General features: G+C 37.5%; 1 protein-coding gene across 5 annotated transcripts in view; it reads left to right on the top strand.

Moving 5' to 3' along the window:
- The first annotated feature begins 3,928 nt into the window (after window positions 1-3,928).
- Window positions 3,929-13,271, top strand: part of LOC122667485 (alpha,alpha-trehalose-phosphate synthase [UDP-forming] 1-like) — a 75,532-nt gene continuing 66,189 nt past the window's right edge. The window contains exons 1-7 of one of the 5 annotated variants that reach the window (XM_043863762.1): window positions 3,929-3,991; window positions 6,261-6,722; window positions 6,986-7,083; window positions 7,319-7,707; window positions 9,116-9,230; window positions 9,410-9,511; window positions 10,594-10,744. In XM_043863762.1, coding sequence (XP_043719697.1) covers window positions 6,338-6,722; window positions 6,986-7,083; window positions 7,319-7,707; window positions 9,116-9,230; window positions 9,410-9,511; window positions 10,594-10,744 — 1,240 coding nt within the window. In that variant the 5' untranslated portion in view covers window positions 3,929-3,991; window positions 6,261-6,337. Of the gene's footprint in view, window positions 3,992-4,965; window positions 5,208-6,133; window positions 6,161-6,257; window positions 6,723-6,985; window positions 7,084-7,318; window positions 7,708-9,115; window positions 9,231-9,409; window positions 9,512-10,593; window positions 10,745-13,271 lie in introns of those variants that run through there. The other 4 variants (XM_043863764.1, XM_043863760.1, XM_043863763.1 and 1 more) reach the window with 4 other exon arrangements.

The raw sequence follows: 13,271 nt of genomic DNA, 5'->3' as shown, positions 1-13,271 counted from the left end.
TTGGAAATCATTGTTTATGGGCGTTGGAATGTTTTATTGGTTTGGGGAGAGTGGGGTGGGGATAAGAGTTTATTGTGAACATTTTATTTATAACTTTGAAAATGCTAAGGGACCACCTTGAACGATGTCCTGAGAGAATCATATAAGGACAATCAAAAGAAATCTCAAGCAGTTGATGTTGCTTTGATTCCAAAAGATAGCATGTTCTTGGAGGGCGTCTTTCAAGAGGTGCTCCTTTAGCTTCATTCTTATAATTTTATACGAAAAAGGTTGCATGGTTAGCGTAGTTCTGCACCTAGACACAAACCAATGCTTTTGTGCGCGAAAAGACTGTTAGCCCCAGTGAAATAAAAGATCACATCCAAATCAATGCCTTTATGCGTACTTTCATTGGTTACTTTAATTTTATATATTAACAAAGGAATTTTATGGGGTTTGTACCATGTTTTTTCATTGGTTTTTTTTCTTTGAAAAATTAAATGTTTAGTTTATTGTTTAGTATGCATTTCCATTTTCAAAACGCAAAATGCAATCCTAACTGTGAATGGGAAGATTGTTTGGATTCATATTTGGTCAAAATGCTTTCTTAATTTTAGAATGATTATGCATTTTATCCAACACCTCACAGGCAAGAGTTGTTCACATTGGTCATAGCCCACCAATATTGAGGTCGTAGAGAAGCATAGCAACATGGAGCTTAAGGAGTGATCACCTCGTTTGTTAGAGTATCTCAATCATGTTGGAATTCCTCTATGCCTTATCTCCATTAAGTGATAACTTGATGAAGGTGATGAATCCGAATTTATAGTCCTTTTTGATGATTGACTTTGGAAACGATGGTAACAGTAATGTCTTATAGTGAATTAGGTCAATTGGGATGGGGAAATTTGTCAGATGATCACATGTGATGGTAGGGATGTTGTCGTGAGGATGTTGCTACCAGGTGGTTTCATCGTCTCCAACGACATGATGGACACCCCATTACAAGGCCCACCTCTTGTTATGTACTTAATGGGGCTCGATCTAGTGTATGGGCGCTAGATTGGGTAAGCCTAGTATGGGATAGGTTAAAGGACTTGATTTAACGCATTCCATTTGTTTTGGAGCTTTTGGCGCATCGGTCAAATACCTAACAATTGTTATCAGATCCTGGCACCATGCCACAGGTTTGAGTCACGGAAAGGGTTATTTTGGAGTAGAGTGAAAACCGTCAAGAAAGGGTTATTTGTTGCCAGTCAAAAACCCTGGGGCAAAATAGAGATTCTTATAAAGGGTTATCTATTGCTAGATTGAGAGTTGCTTTTGGTGTATCGGTCAAGTGCTTAACATCTCTATGTCGAAATCAACATTGGAGGATTCAGTGGGGAAGTCACATCGGGGCAATGGGAATTCCAAGTGGACCTCAGCATTGGCATGTAGAGAACGATAGCCATTTGCATAAGCAAAGACGAAGTGATTTTGGTGCATAATCTTTGTCGATCTTTCTCTTATGATCATCGTAAAATCCTCAATGGATGAGTTTCCTTACGATTTTGTTAAGAAAAACTAGGTTTCGGTTGAAAAGTATGTAATATCCATCATTGGAGACTTGAATTTCTGTTCAAACAAACCTCCTCCTCGTTCAATAGACTCAATAGCATATCTGAGAAGCTGGCCTTGGATCTTACGCATTTGTGGTAAGATAGTTTGGTGTGGGGATAGCGGTCGTTGTTATTTCACAAATAGAGGGTTTGGACTAGGGGTGCAAGTTTGGCCCTGTTGGCCCGAACCCGCCCTGAGCCCGAACAGGGCCTGGGCTAAAGATTTCTAGCCCTGAGGGCGGGTTAGGGTTAGAAATGCTTGGCCCTGAGTCAGGGTCGGGTCCAGGTTGAGGCCTCGGGCTCAGCCCGACCTTGATTTTGGCCTTGATTTTTTACCCTGAGTTTGGCCCTGATTTTGGCCCTGATTTTGGCCCTGAACTTGGCCCTGAACTTGACCCTGATCTTGACCCTGATTTTAACCCTGATCTTGGCCCTGATTTTGACCCTGATCTTGGCCTTGATCTTGGCCCTGATGATGACCCTGATCTAGACCCTGATTTTGAACCTGATTATGTATAATGATAATATGATATTATATTATATAAGAAATTATTAATGTAACAAATAACAACTAACAAGGGTTCATAAATTAGACTTTTAAGTACATTATATATATTATATAATCTATAATCAGGATTAGGAAGGATTAATGTGTAAATTCATTGAACAAATAAAAGGCTAAGAGAGTGAGTGAGTGAGAGGTATTAGAGGTCTAAGGGGGACACAAGAAAAAATTTGACCTCTTAAGTACAAATGCAAAGCAACATCACAATGCAAAGCAAAAACCAAATTAATTAATTCTTAGATGGAGACAATTATTCCAACATGATGCAAAATATTTTGTGAAAAAAAAAAAAAGGCCAAATAAAAGAGAAGCAAATCTCCACATTCAAGGGAGTACTCTTTAGTCTTTCCCATTTGAAGAATTGTTGGGTCAAACTTTGGCATCTTTTGTATGCGATCTATTTTGAAATGTTTGTTTATTGTTTGAGATATTACATTGATAGAACTTTTTAAATGTGAAAACTTGATAACTTATTAACTGTTGACAAGTAGGTTTAATATTAATTAGCTTTGTCGTGAGTAATGGGATAAAATTTGCAGTTGAAGCGAGTGTCATTGTTAGTATTTGCTATTATGTTGATCATTCATTTGACAGCAACAACATTTTTTGTTGGAAATTTTCATTATTTGATTGTTATAGTTATAGTTATAAAAGTATTAGCAGTTGGAGTTTGGTTTACTTTCATTAAATTTGTTTTTCTATATCAGTTAGCAGGTAATGCATGTTGTTATTTGATAATGAAAAATTTATAACTTTATATCATAAAATGAGAGAGTGCTACCTGCTTGTGTGAAAGCATGCGTGGTCATGGCTTATAGATATAGTCTGTTTGCACTCTATACAATGAAAGCATATAGTCTATCAGTGTCAGGGTCAGGGTCAGGGTCAATAGGCCAATCCCAGCCCAATCAGGGCCAATCAGGGCGGGCTTGGTCCGTCAGGGTCAGGGTTTTTAGGCCCTAAGTCAGGGTCAAGGCAGGTCTGGGCCGAGCTAAGGGGACTCAGGGTTGGGCTACGGTTTTAAAAAGCCCGACCCAACCCGACCCTGTTGCAGCCCTAGTTTGGACACTGAATGGGAATGTGGAAGGGATAAAAAGGGTGTTCCAGAATGGGGTTAATTCTTGGAATGTGCTTTTGGTCCAGAATCCATTCCAAGAATGCATACCAAACACAACCTTTATGTTTTAATATTTTTCATTTCATTTTAAATAGGAAAAGAGAAACTTTGTTTATCATCGAGTCAAAATGCCCTTAAATCATTAATAAACCTTTTATCATGTGACATTTTAGGAAACTACAATTAAGCGTTTATGTTTTCTATTTTATTAGTATAATAAATAATTAGATCAAATTTTTCTTCCTTCGCTCATGGTGAAGAAAATCTCTTAATCCATGAAATTTGACCCTTTGATTTCATCGATGAAAGATATTTAGAATCTGTGACAATAGTTCACTGGAGTTAATGATAAGACTCATGCTGAAAGAGTTCAATCATAACATCAAATCTTTACCCCAAAACAATTCATAGCATCAAATTACAATGGATGAAAAGATTCTCTTTTCTCCCTAGATATGAAAAAATTTTTCGGAAATCAAGTTTCCTAAATAATGATAAACTGCTAAACTTGTTAGCTTCCTTATTAGACATTCTCCCCCAATAAGTTTTCTAAACTTTGCCTTCTCCTCACTTTTAGGGGCGATAGAACTTGCTTGTTTGTAAGGCGTTTTCTTCTTCAAGAATAAGTTTCTCTCCTGCTACATGTGTTCTTGCATGTGTGATACCCCACTACAGGTCACTTTTTAACAAGCACAAAATCTCATAAAGGTTCATAAGCTATCTCAGAGGGTATATGGTTCTGTTATTACTTTCGCAGTTTGTTCATTCTTTTATATTTCATCGTATGGAATGTGCCGAGGGATCAGGAAGTTTTACTGTTTTTTGTTCATGCTTTGGTTAAATTGTTTAAATTAAAAAAAAATAAATTGATTTGACACCATAGAAAAAGAAAGTTCTTTTTTTTTTTGTCGTAATGAAAAAGGAAGTTCTTACTCTATAGGATTGTAGAAAGTTGATACTGCGAAGGTGCTTTGGAATTGGAATCTTCTCTCAGGGGTTGGCGATTCAATCAATTGTTTGTTTTCCTTCATCGTTTTTTATCGTTTTCCATTTTTTTCTAATGTGCAATTGGAATTTTCTATGCCTACAGATCCTCTACGGTGTAATTGCCTGAGCGGCCATAGCAATGCAGGCACAAATGAGGTACGCAATGATCATTTTACCCCTGCTTGGGCAAGACACTCTGGCAGGATTAAGGCGATAAATGCACATCTCACATGACTTGCACTGCTATTGGCCGCTCGGGTGGCTGACCGTAGAAGATCTGGATCCTTTTTTTTCTGATATGGATGAACTAATTGAGCATTTTTTTTTTTCCTGGATGAAATGTAAAGCAATTGGTTTGATCTTGTCAATTTACCACTTGCACAATATGAATCAGATTCTCTCCAGCGTGAATCCAACGACTGGGCACAGTTGGCATGCATCCCAACGTGCTGCCAGCCATCGAACGCGCACTGAAAAAGTTGGTGAGAGAATCCGGGTCTTGCAAAGTACCACGCTCACTCCAGCTTTGTTTTATTTTATTTATTTGTAGCTGCTTTTCTTTTTAACAAAATAAAAAAAGAAAAGAAAAGAAATGTAGCTTGTTCTTTTTCCTTATTTTTATCCCAGTGATGTGTGAATGTATCACCGTTTAGCTTCTACTAGGCAAACTTTTGGACGTTGGATTGGCATCTCTACTTTATTTTTAGGCACTGGACATTTTTGAGTTTCCTTTTCCGATACAAACGTTAACCACCGATAGAAAAGGAAAGCAAGGCTCTGTTTGGATTGTAATGCAGATTGATTGGGATAGCCTTCTTTCTTTACAATCCCTAAAATGGAAGATTTCAGACCAAAGATATTGGCGAAAGGGCTACCCTTTCCATTACTGTTCCTTCATCTTCTAAAGTGGAAGTGGAAAAGCAACATGAACCGCCATATTGGCTTTGTCAGAAAGCCACTGAGAAGTTGTGAGAGTACCGCTCTGAATCTCCGGTCCCCCTCTTAGTTTGATGTATGAAACAGAGCTCGAATTTTGTGAGAATTTTCACAGTTTTTATTTGCTATTTTACCTTTTAAATTGATAGATAAATAAATAAATTAACTCAGAATCTGTGCTGATATATTAAATTAAAATTAATATAATTGGTTTTATAGTTAGATTTTAGGTGGGCCATTGAAAAATGTATATAATTGGTGTCACCTGCATGGTTCAAGGGTCTTTTTGTGTGCTTTGTAGAGCTTCCACGAGGATTTGGCAGTACCACCTTTCCTCTTCTTCTCTTCTCCTTCACAAATTTGCTGTTGCCCCCATGAACAACGTACGGACGGTTTTGGAAGATTTTCCCATTGGAAATGGTGAGTTATGAGATGTGGAAAGGTTGGTTAATCATCCAGAGTGATCAAAATTGGGTGAGGAGCCAAGGTTGGTGGGAATGCTTTTCTTCTTTTATAGTTATGCTGTTATCCCAGATGGAACTTACATGTTGTCTTTGCTGTAGAATTAGTTTGTTTTTTTAAACTTTTGAGAGTTGATAGGGGATCCAGATTTACAACATTTTCCTCAGATTTCTCATCATTAACTTCTTGGGCTGTCCATGATTCTGTGCTCCCCCCTCCCCGCTTCTTTTTCTTTTCTCCCCTTTTACCATGTGTTGTGCTCTTCAGACTTGAACGAACAAAAAGCCAGAGATTCGAGCTTATACTGAAAATTTGATCTGGATTGTACTTTTCCAACCTTCAGTTGAACCTCTTTCTTTCTGTGTATCTGTGTGTTCAGAGTAATTGATTTTTTCTTTCCATATCTGTATTTTTAGGATTCTTTGACTGCAGTAGAAAGGTATTTACTAATTTACTAATCAGTTACTGAAAGAGTTGGAATAGTATAATGCCTCTCTGAATCCAAGTGGCTTAGTAAGAAAGCTTCAGACGAAACTTTGGGTGTGGAGTTTTGTTAATATGCTCCTTTGATAAGAAGCTTGGTGGTGACTTCTTGTGGTTTTAACAAATGCAGGCAAAGTGATCACTCTTGAGTAGGAATAAAAAATAGCCTGTGAAGTTGGTGCAGCGGCTGGACTACAGGTTGAGCGTATGCCTGGGAACAAGTGCAATCGTAATTCTGCCATCCCCACAACTAGAGTTGAAAGACTCTTGAGGCAACGAGAACTAAGGAAAATTAACAGGACACATCGACCAAATGAGGAATCAGGTGATGTTAACAGGGAGTGTGAGTACCTTGAGCATGAATTGAGCCTGAAAGAGGGTAATAACTGGGGAATTACCAATGAAGAAGAATTCCTGGATGCGGGTGCAGCAGCAAGAGCGCTCCGCGAAGGATATGAAAGGCAGGGCAGCCGGCCTCCAAAACAACGACTTTTGGTGGTGGCAAACAGGTTGCCAGTATCAGCAGTTAGGAAGGGTGAGGACTCATGGTCACTGGAGATAAGCGCAGGTGGTCTAGTAAGTGCCCTTCTGGGTAAGTATTCTCTAACACTTTGTTCAATGCCATTTTACTCAGTAATATTTTTTAAAACTTTTTCCACTGGTTCTCTTCATTTGAACTCCCTTCTTTTCCAATGTGGTGATGACAATAATTGCTTCACACACTTTAATGCAGTACTGTTTTACAAACTAGACCAGTATCATGTTCTTTGGGTATATATTTATCCTTTTCTCGTGTACATGTAGCTTTATCTGTTAAGAAGTAAAGTTAAGGTTCCCTAGATAATTTTCCTGCAGGTGTGAAAGATTTTGAGGCAAAATGGATTGGATGGGCTGGTGTGAACGTACCAGATGAGGTTGGGCAAAGGGCACTTACTAAAGCACTGGCTGAGAAGGTACTCCTGGTTTCATATATCAATTTATCCATGATCATAACATTTAAAATGTCACCTATAATAACTTACGTATTCTCCACCCCACCCCCCCCCCCCCCCCAAAAAAAAAAAAAAAAAAGAGGTTCACCTGTAATTCTAACATTTGGACTAGCATGATTTAACTTTGTGGTTTTTTGTTGACATAGAACTACAGTTGATCCCCTCACCCTGCTGAAGTCTGTTCCATTGAATGCAGAGGTGCATCCCTGTTTTCCTTGATGAAGAGATAGTTCATCAATATTATAATGGCTACTGCAATAATATCTTGTGGCCTCTTTTCCATTACCTTGGACTTCCACAAGAAGATCGCTTAGCAACCACTCGTAGTTTCCAGTCTCAGTTTGACGCATATAAGAGGGCCAATCAAATGTTTGCTGATGTGGTAAATACGCATTATGAAGAGGGTGATGTCGTTTGGTGCCATGATTATCATCTGATGTTTCTTCCTGCATGCCTAAAGAAATATAACAACAACATGAAAGTTGGCTGGTTTCTCCACACACCCTTCCCTTCATCAGAGATCCATAGGACGCTGCCATCTCGATCAGAGTTGCTAAAATCTGTTCTTGCTGCTGATTTAGTTGGGTAAGTTATACTATATTTTCTTAATGTTTGGAAGCCCATTTGCTACTCCTCACTCTTAACTTCAGGTTCCTCTTGTAAAATAAAAATCATGCGATGGCATTTTTATGGCTGAATGTTTTCCTTCTCACTAAGCGCCTAGGTAGGTCCATGTCTAAACACTACATTTTTTTTTTGATGGCTAAATACTTAAAAGATGCATTACTAATCAGAAAATAGTGTTTACAATATTGTCCTGACATTTATTACAATGCAAAGTTCGGGCCATATTGGCTAAGAGATGAGCTGGTCTAATAATACCCTGGTCCTTTTAGAATTTTCTTTATAAATGATGTTGATGCTGGCAGCATTCTCAAAGGCCAGTTTTTTGAGAACCAAAGATTTAATTTGTACTTCCAACTTTGTTGCAACTAGCATCAAAGATGAAATTTAGAAGGTTAGGACTTTCTAAAACTTAAAGTCTTAATTGTACTTTTATCATTTTTCTGGTGAGCATCTGGGAATTTTGATGGTTGGAATATGATGTTTTGAACTTTTAGTTGATTGTTTATCCTTATATGACACCAGAAATTAAGAAGAATTATAGGGTTGAGCTCACTCCAGTTTCCATTGCGTTCCAGAATTAGTGCTATTGAATTGCTTTTGTATGTTGAAATCATAGTTCGAAATTTTGGTCGAAAGATTGAAATTCCAACATTTTATTTGGTTTTAACCCTGGTCGAAACAAAACTACCAACAACTTGACCGTTTTACAAGGTCTCGGTCGAAAAAATGGTCAAAATGGTCAAAATTTCACTCGAAATGGTCAGAATTGTGTAATGTTTTCCAATTCTATGGTTCTTCATTCTTATTGCATATTTCAATAATTTTTGTTGAATGTTGTATGTTACACGACTAAATTATGTGTAGATGTGTAGAATAGGCTATGTAAGGGAAAGGATACAATAGGCTATGGCGTTCAGTAGCAAGCTAGGGTCCAAAGACAAACTACCACTTGGGGGTTTTTTTTTCCCAATCTAATGATTCAAATATATGTTAACATGCTTAAATAGGCACTGCAAGAAATTTGATGGCAAAATTTCTTCATTTGGCAAACGAAATGGCTATTTTGAGTTGACCTGTGAAATGGACCAAATTTTGAGTCATTTTGCAGATTTCGATGGTATATTTTGTTTTTGACCAAGATTCAACCCTGGTTAAAATCGAAATTTGGAACCATCATTGAAATATCAATTTCAAGGCTTTAAGTGGACATGGCTTCTCTGAAATCATCATGAACTGATTCATTGTAGGAGTAATATTTTTGGAGAATCCTATTGTCTGGGTTTGGTTTTTGTTTCTTTTGACTTGAATCTTTTAACGTTAAGGTTAAGGCCTCACGATTTTAACCACTGGATACTCTATTTTCCAGTTTTCATACATATGATTATGCCAGGCACTTTGTCAGTGCTTGTACTCGCATTCTTGGGCTTGAGGGTACACCTGAAGGAGTAGAGGATCAAGGGAGGCTGACAAGGGTGGCTGCTGTACGTATTAGCGGTTTATTTGATCATTTTGTTTCCTGTATGTACAGAATGTATGAAAGAATGAGATGTTTGTTTTGTGCTTGTTCCTTATAATTAAAGTATTCAGGGTTTCATGATTTTTAACATGAACCATCTATCCATCTTTTCCTTTTCTAATTTATTTATACATTTGAATTCAGTTTCCTATTGGGATAGATTCTGAAAGATTTATTCGAGCTCTTGAACTTCAACAAGTCCAGGATCACATCAGAGAATTGAAAGAAAGATTTGCTGGCCGAAAGGTGCCCTTTTTTAGTTAAAAAAATTCCCTCTCTGTCATTGTACTGTGATATTTAGTAGATTAAACCATTGTTGTTAGAGATGCATTTATGATTTTATATTGAGTTGGTACAATCATTAGCTAATCCAGTGACCCTTATTATTGCTGTTGTTATCATTATTATTATTAATTGATTACTTCGGACAATCCTTATTCTTATTCAACATCTATATCGGACTGTCAACCTCATCTAAAAAAGGAAAGTTAAATTTAGTTGACTCTCTTAGTTTGATTTAGATGGCAAACAACCAAAGTTTAAATCAGTGGAAAATGCTGGATATGGTTAAATCACTCAACTAATCTATTCAGATGGAAGCTTTAGTGTTAGAAGTAGTGAAGAATAAACAAAATGCAACATTTTTTGTGATTGTGTGGTGTGTGGTGTGGACATTGCCAGATATTGGGGTCTATGTCCCATGTCTGCCAATCCAAAGTAAAAGCATTCAACTTGGGATCAAAGTTGACTCCTTTTTCAAATGCAGGTGTATCAACTGAAAGTGACACTTAGCCATGAAAACACTTCAATACCCATAATGCTATTTATAGTAAATTATCTCATTGGTGTGTAGTCTGCAAAACTGATCTAGGTTTTTATTCTAACCGCTAATTGTCTTTTATTCAGTTAACCAATTGTTGTTATTATGTTATATTCATTTCATTGTTTTTTGTTTCTAAAACCTCAAACTACATCCTTAACTTAATTGGCCAAATACATTTTTTTAACATACCTCTAGAATAGGCCTCAAGGATCATTCTAATACTAAGCCAAGGTATGTCAAATTGATGCAAGCATAAAAACTTGACAAGTATGATACAGTTGGTGTTTATACAATTATACTTCAATAGAATATCTGTTGTTCGCTTAACTCATTTTCCTTTACATTATTATTTGCACTTCTATTCATATGTTAAATATATGCACAGCCCCTTTTGTGTGATGTAACTTAGGCCATTGATTTCTATCAGTTACTTGATGGGAACAAATTATTTTATTTTCTATTTTCCTATTCTGTCTGCTTATTTTTATTGTTGCATTATGCACAGGTTATGTTAGGTGTTGACCGTCTTGATATGATTAAAGGAATTCCACAAAAGATACTGGCATTTGAAAAGTTCCTTGAAGAAAATACATATTGGCGTGACAAAGTAGTGTTACTTCAAATTGCTGTGCCTACAAGGACAGATGTTCCAGAGTGTATGCACTTTCAATATGCTTTGATCACCTTTTTTTTTGTGTTAGTTTGACCCAAGGAGAATTGAACTCATGACCTCTTAATTGTGAAGTGTTGGTCCTTGCCAACCGAGCTACCCCGTTGGAGTTATGCTTTCATACCTTTTTTCTATTATAAGATTGCCTGGAAGTACAAGTTGCTCTTTTTTTATAAATAGTAATTAAATTGTCAAAAAGAGGTGGAGTTTGAGGGCATGAAAAACATTTTAACTTGATTTTGGAGAATAATATGGTATGCCATGTTCCACAAAATTGAATAATGTGTAGGACACCCATGCCATATAAAAAAATGTAAGTAGATTGTTATTTTTGGTTCTAGGCAGGCTAAATAATACTGGTTTTTTCTTTGGTCTTTGGTGTGGATACTGCTAAATTGTCTATGAGCTCAGAAATGGATATAAGATTTGAGTTGAGCTGGGAGAATTGTTATTTCCTTATGGAACAAGAACATGACTATTCTCAGTTTATGGCTGTCCATGCCTGTTGCATAGTGACGTTCCTGTTGACAGTGCTTGATATTTTGTGCAGTTCTTTTTCAGTTGTATTTAAGAGATTGAGAGAGAGAGAGAGAGAGAGGGGGGGGGGAAGAGGGAGGAAGAGAGACATACTTATTATATATATAACTTAGGTTTTATCTTTTTTTGGGTAGTTCTTAAGAGATGGTATTCCATTAATTACTATCTTATGTCAAGATATTTGGATTAGTTCTGTTTGTTTGTTCCTTTGATCTAGAGTCCAATTAAAATGGTTCTCCCTAGTAGGTACATATAGTTAGGTTGGAGAATTATGGTATCAGTAGTGTTTCGTCGGGACATTAATTAAAATGAGGTGGCTTTTGTGGGTGGGAAGAAAGGGCTCATGTTTGCCCTTTCCAGAATTGGTTTCTCTTCCAAGTTCCAAGGCAAGATATGCTCTCAAGAATTGCGGATTTGTATTTTAAAATTGGTGATATGGCACTCAAAGTTGCTGAAGCGGCTTCATGTGAATGAGAAGATCAAAGTCAGGCATGCTATTGATCCTTTAGTGTCAATATCAGAGTTGACTCTGATGGATAATCAACTTGATGCATCAGCTGCAGGAGTGGTGAAAAGAGGCCACAACCCCCATGTTCTTTGTTTTATTGAATCAAGGCACCCAATCTTCCCCTCTCTTTCACAACTCGGGCACTTGTTTGGCCCGACCATTCCTTTAGATTTCTGCCTCTCATCAATAGCAGGTCTGCAGAGGGGATTCTACAAATTAAACAATAGCATCCCTAGTTAGAAACTAGGTATGGATCGATTCTAACAAGGAAGGTGTGAGAGCTTGGAAAGGAAGAAGAAGAAGAAGCTTGAGGGCTTCTCTCACCTATTTGATTCATAACTAATATTCTTGGAATTACATATGCCTCCCTAGGGAGGTAAAAGGTAAAAACTAACAAAAGAGAAAATTTCAACTCAACATAACTTACAATAAACTAGTGACTAAAGTACCCCTGATACATAAACTCTAACACTCCCCCTCAAGCTGGAGAATAAATGTCATACATTCCCAGCTTGCACAGAAGGGTATTGAACTGGTGAGAAATGAGACCTTTGGTGAAGATATCTGCCACTTGATCACCTGTCTTCACAAAGGGAGTACAAATGCAACCTAAATCCAACTTCTCTATGATGAAGTGCCTATCGACTTCAATGTGCTTCGTTCGGTCATGTTGTATGGGATTATGAGCAATTCTTATAGCAGGCTTGTTATCACAAAAGAGCCGCATGGGTCCATCAATATCATATCCCAACTCTTGAACCAACCGCTTCAACCATATGAGTTCACACACTCCATAAGCCATGACTCTAAATTCTGCCTCTGCACTGGACATGGTGACAACCGGTTGTTTTTTACTTCTCCATGTGACTAGATTACCTCCTACAGAAGTGCAGTAACCTGATGTAGATCGTCTATCCGAAATGGAACCAGCCCAATCAGCATCAGTGTAGCCCTCTATCCTCAAGTGGTTGTGCCTGGCATATAGAAGTCCTTTTCTTGGAGAAGATTTCAAGTACCTGATGATGCGATAAATAGCAATCAAGTGCCCACTCTTGGGGGCATGCATAAATTGGCTCACCACTCCAACTGCATAGGTGATGTCTGATCGAGTTAAAGACAGATGGATCACTTTTCCAACCAATCATTGGTACTTGCCTGCATCAATAAGAGGAGAACCACAATATTCACTAAGTTTGTGGTTTTGATCAATTGGGGAGTTTGCTGGTTTACAACCCAACATTCTTGTTTCCTTCAATAGGTCCAGTATAAACTTTCTTTGGCAAATATTGATTCCCTTATTCGATCTTGACAGTTCAATTCCCAAGAAATACTTCAAGAATCCAAGATTTTTAATCTCAAACTGTTGGGCCAAGTATGACTTCAATCTACTTATCTCGGCTTGGTTATTCCCAGTTACCACAATGCCATCAACATAAACAGTAAGCGTTGTGATCATATCATTCGCTCG

This window comes from Telopea speciosissima, chromosome 7, assembly GCF_018873765.1.
Source record: "Telopea speciosissima isolate NSW1024214 ecotype Mountain lineage chromosome 7, Tspe_v1, whole genome shotgun sequence".
NCBI classification, from domain to species: domain Eukaryota; kingdom Viridiplantae; phylum Streptophyta; class Magnoliopsida; order Proteales; family Proteaceae; genus Telopea; species Telopea speciosissima.
This window is presented reverse-complemented; position numbering and strand designations above follow the sequence as displayed.